The sequence below is a fragment of the Aplidium turbinatum genome, chromosome 18, assembly GCF_918807975.1.
Source record: "Aplidium turbinatum chromosome 18, kaAplTurb1.1, whole genome shotgun sequence".
NCBI classification, from domain to species: domain Eukaryota; kingdom Metazoa; phylum Chordata; class Ascidiacea; order Aplousobranchia; family Polyclinidae; genus Aplidium; species Aplidium turbinatum.
Window position 1 is genome coordinate 11,441,180 of NC_137489.1, and position 16,329 is coordinate 11,457,508.

General features: G+C 38.8%; 1 protein-coding gene across 1 annotated transcript; it reads right to left on the bottom strand.

The window, feature by feature from the left end:
* Window positions 1–6,886: 6,886 nt before the first annotated feature.
* On the bottom strand, window positions 6,887–15,773 carry LOC145787713 (uncharacterized). Its single transcript, XM_082599514.1, has 6 exons — window positions 15,697–15,773; window positions 11,887–12,130; window positions 10,899–11,193; window positions 10,245–10,410; window positions 9,484–9,986; window positions 6,887–9,000 (listed from the first exon to the last, which is right to left on the bottom strand). Exons 1-6 carry the CDS (start codon window positions 15,764–15,766, stop codon window positions 7,471–7,473), a joined length of 2,808 nt encoding a protein of 935 aa, XP_082455640.1. The 5' UTR covers window positions 15,767–15,773; the 3' UTR covers window positions 6,887–7,470.
* Window positions 15,774–16,329: the final 556 nt, after the last annotated feature.

The window sequence follows — 16,329 nt, forward strand, 5'->3', positions numbered from 1 at the left end:
CATACGAGTTGAGGCCGAAGCGAGAGCTGCTGAGTTCGCACTCAAAGACGCACAGTTGAGGGCTGAACAACGTAAGGAGGTAGCTTTAGCTGAATATCGTTCTGAGTTGGGCTCCCGGCGTAGCTCTAGGAAGGGCTCTTCTAGGCATTCCAGAAGTGAACATCAATCGCAGTTTAATTTACCTAACCTTTTCCAGACGCCTGTTCAATCTGTAAGTGGACCTGTACAATCCACATGTTTTCCAGCTGTTTCAGGAGGTCTCGGGGCCGCGGCTAAGGGTCTTCCGAAGGCTGTAGAGCCAAGGTCTGCAAATTACAACCGAACTCCTCCCCCAGAGCGTACAGGTCACGGGGCCGCCATTAGCAGTAATGCTTTGCCCCCTTCAAAGTTTTCTGCGCCGCTAGTTGCTGATCGCCCAGCTACACGTAATTTAGGTGGTTGTGAGAGGCGTATCGTGTCTCCTGATTTTAACGTGTTTGAGGATCGTGATCAGGCTGTGCATGTGACTGAGCCCACTCAGCCCCTTAAGGGATATAGCTTGTCTTCTCCCGCTAAATCGAGTTCTCAACAGCAGGATTGCTTTTTTGAATACCAAAATAGTAGGACGTTCTTCGATAAGGCGGCCTTGATTGGTTACGATGGTAATAATATGCCATTTGTCTTCTTTAAAAATCGTGTTATGGCCTTGATGGCAGCTTCGCCCTTTAAGGGAACTCGTTTGACTTTGTTGCAAGCAGCTTGTGTTAGAACAGCTGCACAAACGATTGCTAATTTGGTTTCCGACACTCCTGGCTTGTCAGAGGAAGACAGGATAGAAATGTCGTTAGCTCGCTTGTCCCAACGTTTTGGAGTTCGTGGAGGTCTTTTCGCAGAACCAGAAATTAGAAAGTATCGCTATGGTAGCAAATTGACTTCTATCTCTTCCAGTGATTTGAAAGAGTTTAAAGATGAATTGTCGCAGTGTTTGCTTTACGCGAAAGCTTATGGTCAGCGTGATAAATTAGAAGGACGTTTTGTTTTGGATTTGGCTAAACGACTCCCGTTTGACGCTAAGCAGCGCTTTCTTGACTTTTTAGGTGATCAGTATGGTAGCACTGAGGAACCTACTTTTCAGAGTTTGTTTGATTTTGTAGTACGGGAGGAAACGCGCAAGTCGACTGATTTTAGCATTATGCTAATGGGCGATTCTGGTGAGTCGCAGCATTTTAAAAAGTTTGGCAAAGGAAAATTGCCTTCATGTCCGGTTAGGCAGACGTCGGTAAAACCCCATGATAATGTGATTTCAGGGAGTTCGCAGTACTCGACTGCTGTTGGCGCACCGCGCGGCGGTGTGGCCAGACATAGTGACATACCGGCGTGTTTTTGTTGTTCGTCACGTGGTCAAGTTGAATATCATTTTTTGTCTAATTGTAAAGAATTTTTGCGCTTGACACCTAAAGATCGGAGAGATGTCATTGTGAAAGCTGGCAAATGCTTGAATTGTTTGCGCCAGCATATGGTTAGAGACTGTAATCATGCAAATAACTGTCGTAAGTGTGGACCTACCAACGATAGGAAACACTATTTTCTTCTGCATGATTTTTATGTGACGTCACGTGATTCTCTGGATTTGGTCGGTAAAGATGAGGCTGGTGCCAGAGTTCCTGTGCGTAATGTTAAAATTGGAAATGTTAAAGCAGTCTTTAACCGCGTTACTGCTGCTCGTGTTTTGAATCCAATGACTGGCAAATCGAAGTTGGTGTATTGTCAGCATGATCCTGGTTCGCAGTTGACCTTTGTTTCGAGTGACTTGGTGTGCGAACTTGGTCTTAAACCGTATGATAAAGCGTCGTTTAAAATAGATACTCTGGCTGGTCAGAAACCTACTTGTGCTGACCTTGTTAAACTCAACATCCAGTCGTTAGAGACTGATGAACTGTTTTGTGATATAACCTCGGTGGTTAACCCAGCTTGGGCTGACGATGTTAAAACTTTACCCCATAAACAAGATTTAAGTGGTTTCCGTCATTTCCATGACGTGAATATGTTTCATTTGAATGATTGTAGTACTGTAGATGTACTGATTGGCAATGACAACGCTTATTTGATGTGGACAAAAGAAGAACGTGTTGGTGAAAATCGCAGTGAACCGCATGCTTTACTCACTCCTCTCGGTTGGTTGGCTTGTGGTGGTAAGTCACCCTTAGTTGAAAGCGTTGCTAAAGTGTGCAGAGTGCAGACGTCTTCAGAGTCGGATGTCATCTCTGGCTTTCAGCGTAAAATTCAGTCTCGTGATATGGAAATAGCAGACCTGAATAAAGTCATTCAGGATTTGACTTTGCAAAATGAAACCTGTGAATTGTCTCGCAATGATATTTTGGCTAGAGAACTTGTCGAACCGAATATTGAGTTGAAAGATGGTCGATTTGAGATACCTGTTCCGTTGAAGGAAGATATTGATCTACCTAACAATTTTGTGTTGGCGTCAGATAGAGCTGCTGCTTTAAGAAAGAAAGCTTTAAAACAACCTGAACTTCGTGATTTCCTTACTGACACCATGAAAGATCTTAAATCTAATGGCTATATTGAGCGCGCGGGTGAAGCAGGAAATGTCAAGGGATTTGAATGGTATTTACCATACTTTGTGACGTCACAATTAAAAAAGCGTATTGTTTACGATGGCAAGTCTGAATTTCGAGGAACTTGTGTTAATGATGTAATGTTTTCGGGTCCTGACTTGTTAAACCCTCTGGTAGATGTCTTGGCTAGATTTCGGCTTGGTAAATTTGGTCTCATGGCTGATGTGACTAAATGCTTCTTTCAAATAATGTTACCTGAGTCGCAAAGGGATTTGTTTCGTATATTGTGGTTTGAAGATGATGACCTTGAAAATGGTAGGATGGTACCATTTCGTTTTTGTGTACACCCTTGGGGAATAAAGAGTAGCCCGTATATCGCTTGCTTGGCTATAAAGAAAATGATCGAGCAGAATCCCAGCAGTGCCGGTGAATTGACTCTCTGCAATATTGCAAATAATATGTACATGGATGATTTTATATTTTCGGCTGATAGCTTAGAGGAAGCTCAGCAAATCACTCATGAATCAATTGCTTTGTTTGATAGCCGTGGATTTAAACTTGTTAAGTGGAGTGCTAACAAGGAGTCTATGATTGTCTTGTCAAATTTGGATAATGAGATGCTTTCACCTTTGATTCGTGACATTGACTTTCAGACTGAAAATATGACTTTGCCATCAGCGAAGACATTGGGTTGTGTGTGGCAAACCGAGTCTGACGAGATGCGTATCGCATGTTCCTTAAAGCCCTTAGCTAAACACACGCGCCGAAGTATGCTCAGTCAGCTTGGACAAAATTTTGATCCGCTAGGCTTTGGAGCGCCATTTTTTCTAAAAGCACGCCTTATACTTCAGCAATTGGCGATAGACAAGTTTGATTGGGACACCGAGGTCCCTGATAGCTTTGTTAAAGAGTGGGAGTCGTGGCTTCGCTCTTTGGACCTGCTTAAGGATTTTTCGTTACCGAGATGGTATTTTGCAAACTCTGGTGTGTGCAGTCCTGATGATATTGTCTCATATCAATTGCATGGGTTTAGTGATGCTTCGAATCAAGCTTTCTCTTCTGTTGTTTACTTACGTAGACTGGTTAACGGAGTTCCGAGTGTGTCTTTCGTTCTGGGTAAATCTACCATTGTTGTAAAAAATCAGTTTTCTTGGCCGATAGCTAGGAAAGAGCTTGTTGCCGCTTTGAATACAGCAAGACTCGTGAAGCAGGCCTACGAGGCATTGAAGATGCCCGACTGCAGTAAGTATTTTTGGTGTGATTCTCGGACTGTGTTGCAGTGGGTTAAGAACCCTGATTTACGTTTGAATAAGTTTATTACGCGTCGAGTTGAGCATATTTTATTGTTGTCTGGAGCCCAGGATTGGCGTTTTTGCCCTACCGATATGAACCCAGCTGATGTTGGCACAAGGCCAAATCTTATTACAAAGAAAGAGTTTCGAGAGTTGTGGTTAAATGGTTCTAGTCTTCTCTATCAGTGTGAAGAAATTCCATCTGTAGAAAACCCCACTCCAGTACCTGTCCATAGCCTATATCTTCGTGACAAAGAGGGGTCGCTTGACGTTGGACAGGGTGGCCTTCACAGATTGATCGAGGCCGCACCTTCTTTGTATGATATGAAAAAGAGAATTGCTTATTTGGTTGCTTTTGTTGAATTTTTGTGCTGTAAAACGAAAAAGCGTAGCTTTATGAAGCCAAAACTGGACGCCTCTTATCTTGATAGAGCCTTAGACTTAACTGTGAAGTTTGTTCAGAAAAGCGTGTATGGCGATGTGTTACATTTAATGACCAAACGATCGCCGGATGCACTTGAGGAAGTGATAAAGCGGGGTAGTGTTGGCGCTTCGCAACGTGAGAAGGAACGCTTGAAAGGATTGCGTTCACTTAAAAAGTACAGACCTTGTGTAGATGATGCTGGTGTAATCCGCATTGAAGGGCGCTTAAGTAATTCTCCCGAGATTTCTCTAGAAACAAAGCATCCGATTGTTTTGCCTTCGAAGCACCCCTTCACTAGGCTTGTTGTACTGTCGCATCATAATCGAAATGCGCACTGTGGAGTACAGCACACTTTGTTGTCTACGCGACAGAAGTTTTGGATCGCTAATGGTAATGCTTCCGTGAAGAGGTATCTTAATGATTGTGGTGTATGTGCGATTGAGAAAGCTCGGCCTATAAGGCAGCTCATGTCTGATTTACCTTTGTCTCGCACAACTGCCCATAGGAAACCCTTTTTTGATTGCGGCTTGGACTATCTTGGACCATTGACCTTTGTTGAAGGTAGGAGTCACAAAAAAGCTTGGGGACTCTTATTCACATGTATGGCATCTCGCGCTATTCATGTTGAGCTGGTTACGTCATTGTCGCTGAGTGATTTTTTACTTGCCTTTACAAGGTTTACAGATTTACGTGGGCAGGTTAATGCTATCTATTCCGATAATGGAAGTACCTTTCAGGCAGCATCTAAGAAGTTACCCGAGTTGATAGAATCAGCTGAATTTCACAACGCCCTGAGACAGAGAGAGATAAACTGGGTATTTATACCTCCATATGCTCCGGCGCAAGGTGGCGCCTGGGAAGCAATGGTAAAACAATTTAAAATTGCATTTTTTCACATTTTGGACTCTTCAATTCGTAAGCCCAATTTTATTGAACTGCTTACGTACACAGGCAGTGCCGTTCGGATCGTGAACGAACGCCCTTTGGTACCTTTGAGTGACGACCCTAGGGATTTTACTGTCATCACCCCTGCCTCACTTTTGACCCCATACTTAGACCCATACTGTGCTGTTGGGCAACCACATGATCGTGACCAATTAAGAAGGGATTATCGGTTCAATTTGTCACTTTCTCATCAGTTTTGGAGTAAATGGATCGATTTTTACTTGCCAGGTCTTCAGGGCCGGAAAAAATGGCTGAAAATGGCCGAGAATTTGGAGCCTGGTCAACTTGTAGTGGTAGGTTCTCTCCAAGACATTGGTAAACGTGGGAAGTATCAACTTGGGAGGGTGCATGAGGTAGTTCCACAAATCAGGAAAGGGAAGCCTGTGGTTCGTAGAGCCAAAGTTGCCGTCTGCAACTATGATGAGAGTACGGGGAAAGTGAAAGTAGACTACGTTTTGAGGGATATTTCGTGCCTCGCCCCCGTAAAGAACACCTAAGTGTTAGGGTTTGAGCCTGGTTTTGTCTGCGGTGGCCGACCCTTGTCTGAGCCCGGAACAGTCGGTTATTATCGCAACTATTGTATATAGCGTCATTTTAGTGTGTACCTATGGTACCAATTTCATGTATCGTCGTGTATTATTCCGTATTGTTGTTCATTCTTTGCATGCCCTTTGTATTTGCGTATTAACTTAAACGTGAGTGATTCAAACAATTTGTGTATCATGTGTTTTTATTCATTGGCTCACAATTGTCGTCATTTCTTTTTAGTTATGCCATGTCAGACTGTCATAACTAGGGGTCGCTATGTTCCCGACAATTTTCACCAAATCAAACGTCATATAAAAACCGTTCAAGTCTACTGAATATTACGTCATGGAAATTCCTAAAGCATGTGCCAAAATTGCACCAGCGTTCATAAGAATGGTGTCAAACCTGTTTGGGCCTGTTTGGGCCTGTTTAAACAGGAAATATTACATCAGCTTTAAACACCTGTTGGAATGACTTCATAATTGTCTTTCATTATTGCGTCACAGTACTGCATACGTGAATTTGAGATATTGCTATCTATTCTGGTCATTCGTAAAATGATTGTTTGAAAGTTGGCCGCACATTTAACTGTTGGCTTAGTGCTTGCTAGCTGGACAAAGGTTCCGTCTTTTATCCAAGTAATCTGTTCTGTAGTGACAGTTTTTCAGTGGTGTAAGGCGTTGCACCCCCTCGTTTTCGGTAGCCGTGGGCTAATTTTACAGAAATACACTGTTTGAAAAGAAGTTCAAGTGTGTGTTTCTTCGGTCATTATATACAGACGAACGGATTCGGGAACTTTATGTTAAAATTTTCCCAAGAAGAGATTATGGTTTACCGCTGTGACCAACTAATGGCACTGTACATCGTTTGGTGACCTGTTTTTAAAAAACAACCAATAAAATCATTTTTAAAAAAGAAATCGTTTTCTTGTAAAATCCGAATTTGTTTCCAAAAAGGAACTTTATGTAACCTATTCTTTAAGTTTTGGGGGCTCTATAATCACACCAGGCTCAGGTAGAAAAGTACCCCTCTAGCTTGTTCAATATATGACACATTGAGCAAAAAGTACAATCGCTGAAAGACCACAGCAGTTGAACGATAATAAATATATTACAAAAATCTCAAAATAATGTGGTTCACACAATGTCGTTTGAATTGCGAATATCACGACTTTTGAAGTAGGACCTGGCTATATTGCTCCTAACAATGACTGTTATTTAATTACAACAGTTGATCAAAATCAATAATTTCTTTACACTTTATGAAGTTTGTTTTTCAAAAAATGTGACACGTCGACTAAATATGCAAGTAGTAACATCAAAAAATGCATCAATAAATTGGAAAGTAATTGAGTCAAAGCTTGTTTGTTTTGAGTCACTCAGTTGTTCACAGAGCAAACTGTAACAGTTTTTCTGACAACACCTTTAACGTGCAAGTTGTACAACATATGTTTTATATATAATATTACTTTTTTTAGCTGTTTAATGGTAGAAACACATTTGGAGTAGCCTTGCTGTTATCTATTGTTTTGCTTCGAAATGTTTTCACATTCATCACCATCATTTTGATTCTCCTTCAAGAACCGGCACAGCAAACTTTTCCTTCTCAGTGAAGATGACAGCTTGAAAATATTGCACTTTTTTTCTTCATTTCAAACAGCGGATCAACAACAGATCTACGCTTTTAACGGTGTCAAAAAGGGGAAAAGTTACCTTTATTTTGATTATATGATTGGGGAATGTTTGCTACAAATTGAAGAAACTGACGTTGATGGACCTAGAGTGCTGTTGCTTCGCTTTTTTTCAACATTCTTCTTTTGTACCTTGTTTCTCGCTAGAGTTGTCGAAAAAATGTTGTTAACAGACATTCTGGGTTTGGAAATTCGCGTTGTAAATTTATGCCAGAGTTTGTCACAAACACCGGCATACAATATTGGATTCAAAGCGCTATTGATTGGCAATAACACAATCCCGCAAACAGCATTTGCAGTGTTGCTAAATTCTACTCCGGAGTAATAAAGATAGCTTAGAATGCAAACCGGAATCCAGCACATAAAATCCGTCAGGAGTAGCCTTGCTACTCTTGTCTGAAGTTGGCATTTTTGGTAGTTCATTTTTGGCCTCGGTGTAGTCGCAATTTTAGAACGTCCATGTATGTGACGTTTGGAGTCACTCAGGTACCAAATCAAAGCATAAAACACAACCATGAAGAAGAATAAAACGAAATTCAGACTAACCAATGCCAAGCTGTACTGCCATCCAGGTTGACCAGGTCTTGTAAAGTAACTTGGTAAGCAGATACTGTTTTGAGAATAAAATCCGAATTGACCAATTGGCTTGATACTTGGAACACGTTGAGTCGTGAAGTTAACGAGTTTCACGACTCCATTTCGGCTGACATTCATTTGGTAGGTGATCGTTGAATCTATGTCCAGCTCTTCTGTTCTTTGCAACACAGCATTGAGCTTTTCAACAAAGCCTTTGAATTGATACTGCTCTATCAAATCAGTTCTAAAAAATGGGCTGATGTAAAAAGAATGAGTGATGAAGTATTCCAAAACCCAAGGGAAAAACGCTAGAGCAAATGCAATGACCCACGATACTGCTAATCCAATGACGGTGTAATTGAAGGTCTGTCTTGAAAATTGGCTTTCAAAGGGTCTAAAAATAGTGTAAAACCGAAATATTCCCATCAGCATGAGAATAAAAACAGAAGCTTCACTTGACAGAACTACAAGAGTACCCATAATCTGACACCAACTGCTAGCCTTCCAATGATTCTTATTCATGCAAAAATTTTCTGAATACAAGGAACTCGCAATACACAGCATTATTAAGTACAGGCCCATTATACCGTCTGCTACAGATAAGTTTGCAATCATGATATGATGTGATTTGGCAATCAAGTTCATTGGTCTTTTGGATCTCAGTTTTTTGACTGTTTTAAAAAACACAAAGGTGTTTCCTAGAAAGGACGGGAATGCAACTAACCATAAAACAACTTTCAAAAATGTACTCGATATCATTTCATTTCTTGAACTGAAAACGTTGGAGTCAAATGAAAGAGGACATTCATCACTACCATCTGCACAATCCATCCTCCCATTAAAGATCAAAGATGCGGGAACGAATATAGGGTTATCGAATGATAGGATCGATGTCGGTCGAGTCTCACAGTAGAAACGACCGTCGTTGCACATTCTGGAATTATTTTCATCCGAACCGTCGTGGCAATTGATGATTTCATCACATACCTGAATAAAAAAATTCAGTGTAAGCAAAGATTGAAGTTATAAAAAGATTTCATTTCTAGTTTGTCTAATGACACTTCTTCAGGTCTGACATATTTCTAAGAACTAAAAATGATGAAATTTTTTCCAACAATTCAAAATGATTTTAAAGTGCGTGTTTTTTAGATGCAATTATAGATTATTAGAGCTTAGACAACTTGTATAGGCCTACTATGGAGGCTTCAGGCTAATTGACTCGCTCTTTTCTTACACATCATATAAATACAGGAAAAGGCTTTCAAAACTATGGTTTGCTAACACAAGCAGGCTCGCAAATGGTAAGGTCGGTCAAATGGTAAATTAGGGTCGCCAAGCAAATTAAATATGGGTCTGCAGTGGGTAGTTCACATTGGAAATTGCCCACCAAGTGTTTGCATACAATTTTTTTTTTTTTTCTGAAATAAAATCGCACATTAAGATGTAGCAGACTATTTATTTGACACTCACCTGGGCTGTTTCAATACTGATAATGGTGCCTTTCTCACAATAGAATCTATTTGGACAATGTATTTCCTCCTCTAAAATGCGACCACCAGGACAATTATCATCACTGTCCCATTTTCCATCACAAATTTCGAATCCACGCAAACACTTCAAATTCACTTTGCAAAAGTCAGGAATATCTACGCATTTTGAATTGCATTCGTCTTCCAGATTGTCACATGTCGGTTTTCCGTCACACATAATTGCTTCAACCAGGTTCCCACTGCGAAGTGTGCAGTTCATCTTGTTAGTGTCCGAGTAAGAGGCGCTTTCGAAAGTGACAGGTTGTATGAGAACATTTTTCGACTTCAAAGTCATCTCATTGACCCGGTTGGACGCTGAGCGGCAGTAGAGTTCATCCGTTCCAGTATGGCACTCCTTCTTATGATTACATAACGATGAAAGCGTAGTACATGATCCATCTCCACATTCGATTGCAACTTCTTTTAACCAAGGATGTGAGCTTTCTGAAGAAAGTTAAGCAATTGAAGTGATAATTTTGGTTTCAGCTTTTAAATTTAACAGACTCTTCAGAACACTTTTATTTATTGTTACTTTTATTGTTACTGAAATAAAAAGTGTTTTAATGCATTTTATCTTTTGAAAATATTGTCAGGTCACAGGTGAAGTTTCATAGAAGAATTCCACTTTTCAATAGAAATGAAGCTGGGTTTTGCAGATGCAGTAAACATAGTTGAAAGTTGCCTAAAGTATTGCAGTCTTACGTCTTCTTAGTCTAACGTTTGGTGGATTTGCACACAGATGTGGATTAGGCAATGGTGAGTAAAGTTGGTGACACATATGCGGTGTCTTGACGTCATCACATAAACACTCGTCAGAAAAATCAGAGCAATCCAATATCCCATCACAGACTTGGTATTCAGATATGACCTAAAAATAAAAGAAGGGTTTCTTGAGAAAATTTAAACTTTCACGAAAAGCTTTCGCAAAACTCTGTACTTTCTTTTTAAGTAGCTATAGGCTAACTTACAAAAGGCTAGACACAAGTGATGCAATAAAAAAGCCGTATAGCTTACACATGCTTGATAATTGCTTCCAAAGCGTAGCTACAAAATACTAAAGTATCATTCGCTTAGTTGAATAAATACTAAGCGTGTTGGAGATAACAAAAATCGTTACAGTAACAGAGAAAAGCATTCATCAAACAACTTAATGTGGAGTGTGATGATGTGATGGAGCAAATTATGCTCAGAGTTGTCGTTTTGTTTTTAATCACAACCTACAATTACTCAATAAAGCTTTGCAAACACACACACAATTATTATTATGTCAACAACACCACCGCCTAGGTCGTATTTTTGGGGCCTATGGTTTACAACAATCCACGCTAACACCATATGGTCATAAGAAACTCTCACGTGTTTTCCGTCAAGACATTGAAAACAAGACTCGGCCATCATTCCTGACGAATCAAAGCATAAATCAATGCTATTCTGACACTGCGCGACATCATCAAAAGCATTGACTTGCGGTAATGTACATGTGACCTCTCTATGGGACTTTATCACACATTTCAGCCCCGGCCCCTCAAAGATTTCGTCGGATCCGTCTGGACAATCAAGAGTTCCATCGCAAAGTTGAGAAGCCTTGACGCATGTAACTTGGTCCGCGCAACGGACGGCATTTCTACGTGAGCACGGATCCTTCAGTATTCTAAAAAAAATTGCAAAATTTATCAAATCTGTTTACAAATTTACATGTTATATTGAAATATTTGCAATTTTTCGAATGTGATCCTGCTCCACAGATGTATTGAAACGCGCTAAACTATCATCAAAGGAGCCTATCCTATCATCAAAGGAGCCTATCCTATCATCAAAGGAGCCTATATTGTAGGCTACAATCTTCCATTCACTAAATGGAGCGGAAGGTCTGGATGTTTTGAAGGGTGAGACCAAAGATTTTACTTTTGGTGTAGATAGTCCAAGGAACATAGCCAGTTTAAGGTGTTTTTTTGTTTGTCGTATCCAGGTTTACACCTGGTGGTTAAAGATTTAGATTAAGTGGACAGGAAGGCAAGGAAGCCAATCTTCATGTCCACCTTTAGGCATGCCTTTAAGTGTCCTGCCAAAGACACAGCTGCAGGCTCATGAGCGGTGTCGAACCGGCGCCCTTTCGATTGCCGTTCCAGCGCTCTCGCTAGTAGGCTATGCAGTCGACAAAAGGTGGTCTATAGATCTTGTTTCAGAAGCTCAAATGATGACGAAACGAACACTATAAAATTTTATGAGATCAAATCGGGAATTGTCACGATAAAGCTAAAGTAACAATCACGTTTTTATTTTGGAAGCATATAATTATACTGTAATTTATTAGCCAAAACTAACTGTTACATCAAAAACATACTTAGTTCCAACAGGGTCCTTGAAACAGTTTTGTTCGTCGCTCATGAAACCATCTTCACAATCATCGTTTCCATCACAAATGGTTTTTTCCAAAATGCACCTTTTGGTTTTGCACACTTTGGTAGTCGTGCCCGGGCATCCGCATTCGTCGGATGCTAATTTATCGTAGCAGTCGTTGAAACCGTCACAAACATATTTGTCGTCTATAGTGAACTGCCAAGTGCTGGAATTACACACAAAAGCACCTGCACCGACAAGAAAAAATGATAATATTTGCTGTTTGTTCAGAAAAGTAAAAGAACCATCACCTTAAAAATAATAATTAAACTTTAAAAATAGTAAATAAAAAAACTTTTCAAACGGACATTGGCAGTCCAATGGCAAGAATAAACGCTGTAGGCCATTGATGAGGTCTAAAAGCCTATTGCTATACTTTATTCATACCACAAACAATGGCGGTTCAGTTCAGTTTGTTTTTCTTTCTGACCATCACAACAAAAAAACAATATAATTTTTGACAAACATAGCAGAGGTCTACAAAAAGATAGAGGGGACAAAACACAATCGTTATAGCGTGCATGATACCAATAAAGCAGGACAATCAGTTTCAAATATGGCACGGTCGCAACACCTTAATTAGAATTTTTTTTTAATTTAGAAGAAAAAAAAAATGAAGAGAGAAACAACTTTACTTTGAACAACTTTATTGAAACCATTTTTTCTGATTTTTCCACAAAATTTTCCAGAAAAATAATTATTCAGACAACAAAGAACTTCAAAAGAATCATTTGCTGTCACACCTTGGTTGAAACAACAATGCCTGCTTAAAAAGAAAAATTGCCAATAATGCATTTTTAAAACAGCCGAAGTAGGTTGTACACTTTGGAAATTATTACAGAATTTTTTATTAATTTCTAGTAGGCTTACATGTTGAGAAAAACTCGATAAAATTTCACTACTTACAAAACTTCCAACTAATTAAGGTAATCTACAAAGAATCATCGTTCGGTCAACTCAGCTGTAAAACAACCTTGTTTCAAACAGGGAACTCAAAACACGAGAAATAATGAAACAGGTGTCAATTTTTAATGTTCCACATGGGCCGAAACAAGTAGCGAACTCTACATGGATTAATAATTTATGCCAGTTAAACTAAATATAAAGAAATTTCGAAAATAGATTTCAATACTTAATTCTATATCATTATGTTTAATATCTTACCAGCGTGAAAAACAACTTGAAAAAATGTTAAACGAAATAATATTTGTGCAGCTACGAAAGGAATTGAGCGCCGTGGTAAATTGTTATCGGTGGGCAGAGCACACGTTATAAAAAAACATGTTCAGAAAAACATTTTAAGTGAAATTTGAACGTTGATCAGCTTAAAACTTTCAGATGCCCTTCAAAGAATGCCCATTAAGTGATATAGAAGTGCTCTGATCACCCAATCATCATTATTGCGAAATGTTTCAGACAATATTGCAACTTTCTACACTCGCAGTTGTTGTCCAACCTCAAGTACCCTGTTAGCTTTTACAACGGTGATTATTTACACCAAATCCTTGATTCACACTAAAAATGCAGAGTATTTGTTCGCTATGCTGAACCGCTTCCAAACCGCAATACCAAGTGTGGCGTATAGTCAATGGTGTGAAACTATTTATCATGGAAATAAGTTACAAGCCACACTCTCCTATTGTGCAATTTGTTGTAGCATAATACCACCTTTATAAAGTTTTAAAACAAAGATGTAAAAAGTATCTTTATAAAAAAGTTATCATCTTTCTACTGGACTACACAAACAATTTTTGGAAGCATTTTAAAAGTGTTTTATTCGGAAACTTAAAAAAAAGACGTCTAAAACTAAATTGCATTTTTTCAAACCAAATATTTTGAAAATGCTTCTGAAAAATTGTTTGTGTAGCGGCAGCAGAAAAATATGATAACTTCGTTATAAAAATAGTTTTCTACATCTTTGTTTGCAAACTTTATAAAGGTGGTAGCCCACCAAGTTACGTTCAGCTATCATGCTATGTATTTTTTACATTCTCTAATGTAATGTTTATTTAATTGGAAATATGTAAAGTCGAGCGCCTGAAGATTAGACACGGGATTGTGTTGCTATGGTCGGAGCGGTCTCGGCGAACAAAGAAGTCTTTGTCAAAAACAAAATAAGTGAAACCGATAGAAAAGTAGCCTGCTATAACAGCTTCTAATGATTGTTAGATTGTGCCAATTATACTTGACAGCTGTACTGTAAATCTTAAAGCCAACCATGTAATTGTAAGAGAAGGAAGCTTATAGCGCTGACGCTAACAAAATGTTTTTACATGTCCATATAATTGCAATCTAAAGCCCTGACGCGCTTTCGACATAGTATTCTAAAACTACGTTTGGACAAATAAAGAAAAAATTCAAAAGCATTAATTATAAGTAGGCTATAGCTTTCATGAAGAAACAGCGCTTAAATATTGTTTTTGCTTCAGAACAATAAACAGACTTAAAAGTGAAAAAACAAATACATGATACTGAATGGTTATACTGTAAGGGACTCAATTTTGCATACGTTTGGGAAAAAACGCAATGATGCTTTGAAAAAAATAATACATATTATATAGGCTATTTAGCTAATAGTTTACAGACATGGGTATGGTCGATAGCTTCCCTCCCCCCCCCCCTAAAAAAAAAAAGATAAACTTGATTTCACAAGTTGTGAACACTGAACAGGCTGGAAATTAAAATAAAACACCCGATGATGTACTCAATCAAACATTTCTAGAAGGACATAGTCTAACACAGGGGTGGGGAACCTTTTTAGTATTGCGGGCCACATAAAATGAGAAATAACACAGGCGGGCCACTAAAAATTTCGAAATTTTATTTACAGATAAAAATGCAGCGAATAAAAAATGCTGGAACATTCTGCCTTCATCACCAATCTTTCTTTTCTTTGCAGAAGCCATTGTACAACGAAAAATTTTGCTAATTTGAGAAGTAGGCTAACTCTGCAAAACACTTTAAGTAGGCTACTCCGCAAAACACTTTTCCCGAATGGCATAACTGACCGATTCACAATAACTGGTCACATTGTGACGTACACATTGTTGTTACAAATGGCCTTCTATGATGGATTAACTAGTCATAGAAGGCCATTCGCAATATACCGAGAATGCAGATTGCAGAGCCTACTCTTTTTTGAGCTGTTGTTTCAATATATCCTGGGTAAAGAAATTTTGACGCGGGCCACATGGAACAGTCACGCGGGCCGCATTCGGCCCGCGGGCCGCAGGTTCCCCACCCCTGGTCTAACATGACTAAAACCAAGTTTTTGAGTGCACAATTCACTAGATAACTAGCCTACTCAATAGTTCCAAAGGACGACGGATTGTTATTATAATTGTTTGTGTGCGACAGCTTTGTAACAAAAAAAACTTGAAAACAATTCACTGCTGTTGATTTTAAATGCGTAGACTGTGTAAACAAAGTAGTAGTTTTACCATGCAATAACCACTCCTCAAATCTTCTATTAAAGCCTAAGAGAGGTATTGGTGTGCACATGATGTATATTACCTTCGTTTGGCTAGGCTGGATGACTTAAAGCGTAAAGAATTGTGTAGAGCGTTTTTTTGGTAATTAGGATACATTTTTATGTGGCATAATTGTCTTTCTCGCCATGAAACTGTGCCTTGGGGCGTCGTAGATAAGCTAATGCAAATTCAATTCGTTAGCAGCATGATTAAGCCATGTATAGTGAAATAGTCTAATGTTGATAAAGTGTGTCATATTTTTGTGCGTGATAAATGATACTTACCAGCGGAGTTTGGTCTTTGAAGAAACAAGGTGATAGATATCACAATGCAAAATACGTTTCTTTTATGCATAATTACAAACACACCTAAAAAGTACAAATCAAAGTGTGAAAATTTTCATTACATCTTCTGTTAAAGCAAGCCTTTAAATTTAGTGCACGTTCACAATGGAGTGCACAACATAAATATGTTCGAAAGAATATTCAAAAATTTTTTACCGATTTTTCATTATAAAAACATCATTTTTTAAGGTAAAAACTTGAAAGTCAGTCTATATGATATAGCCTACGCATTAGCGTATTTCTAAAATATTATTCTGTACTGGTAGCGAAAATGAAATATTTTTGGTTTTTCTTTTGGCGTTTCAAGTACACACGAAAATTGAAATACTGAAATGTTTTTTATACAATACACATAGCCTACTCGCTTAACATTTAGGCTACACATTTTAGTAATAAAAAATAATAAACATATAAAGCAGCTACATTAATTTTAAAATGTGCTATGTTTCGAGACCAAATGTGAGTTATTGTTTGGTTGGCAGTGATGTATAGTATTGTCTTTATCAAACTTGTGGTTTTGTTTGTTACTACTAGCCTATCTAGTAGACTGCTATAGGCCCACTGAGAGTTTTC

Coding starts and splice junctions, on each gene's coding strand:
- LOC145787713 (XM_082599514.1), bottom strand. CDS start 15,766: ATGCATAAAAGAAACGTATTTTGCATTGTGATATCTATCACCTTGTTT. Junction 12,131..15,696: donor TCAAAGACCAAACTCCGCTG/GTAAGTATCATT, acceptor TTGTCGGTGCAG/GTGCTTTTGTGTGTAATTCC. Junction 10,411..10,898: donor AATGTCTTGACGGAAAACAC/GTGAGAGTTTCT, acceptor TTTTATTTTTAG/GTCATATCTGAATACCAAGT.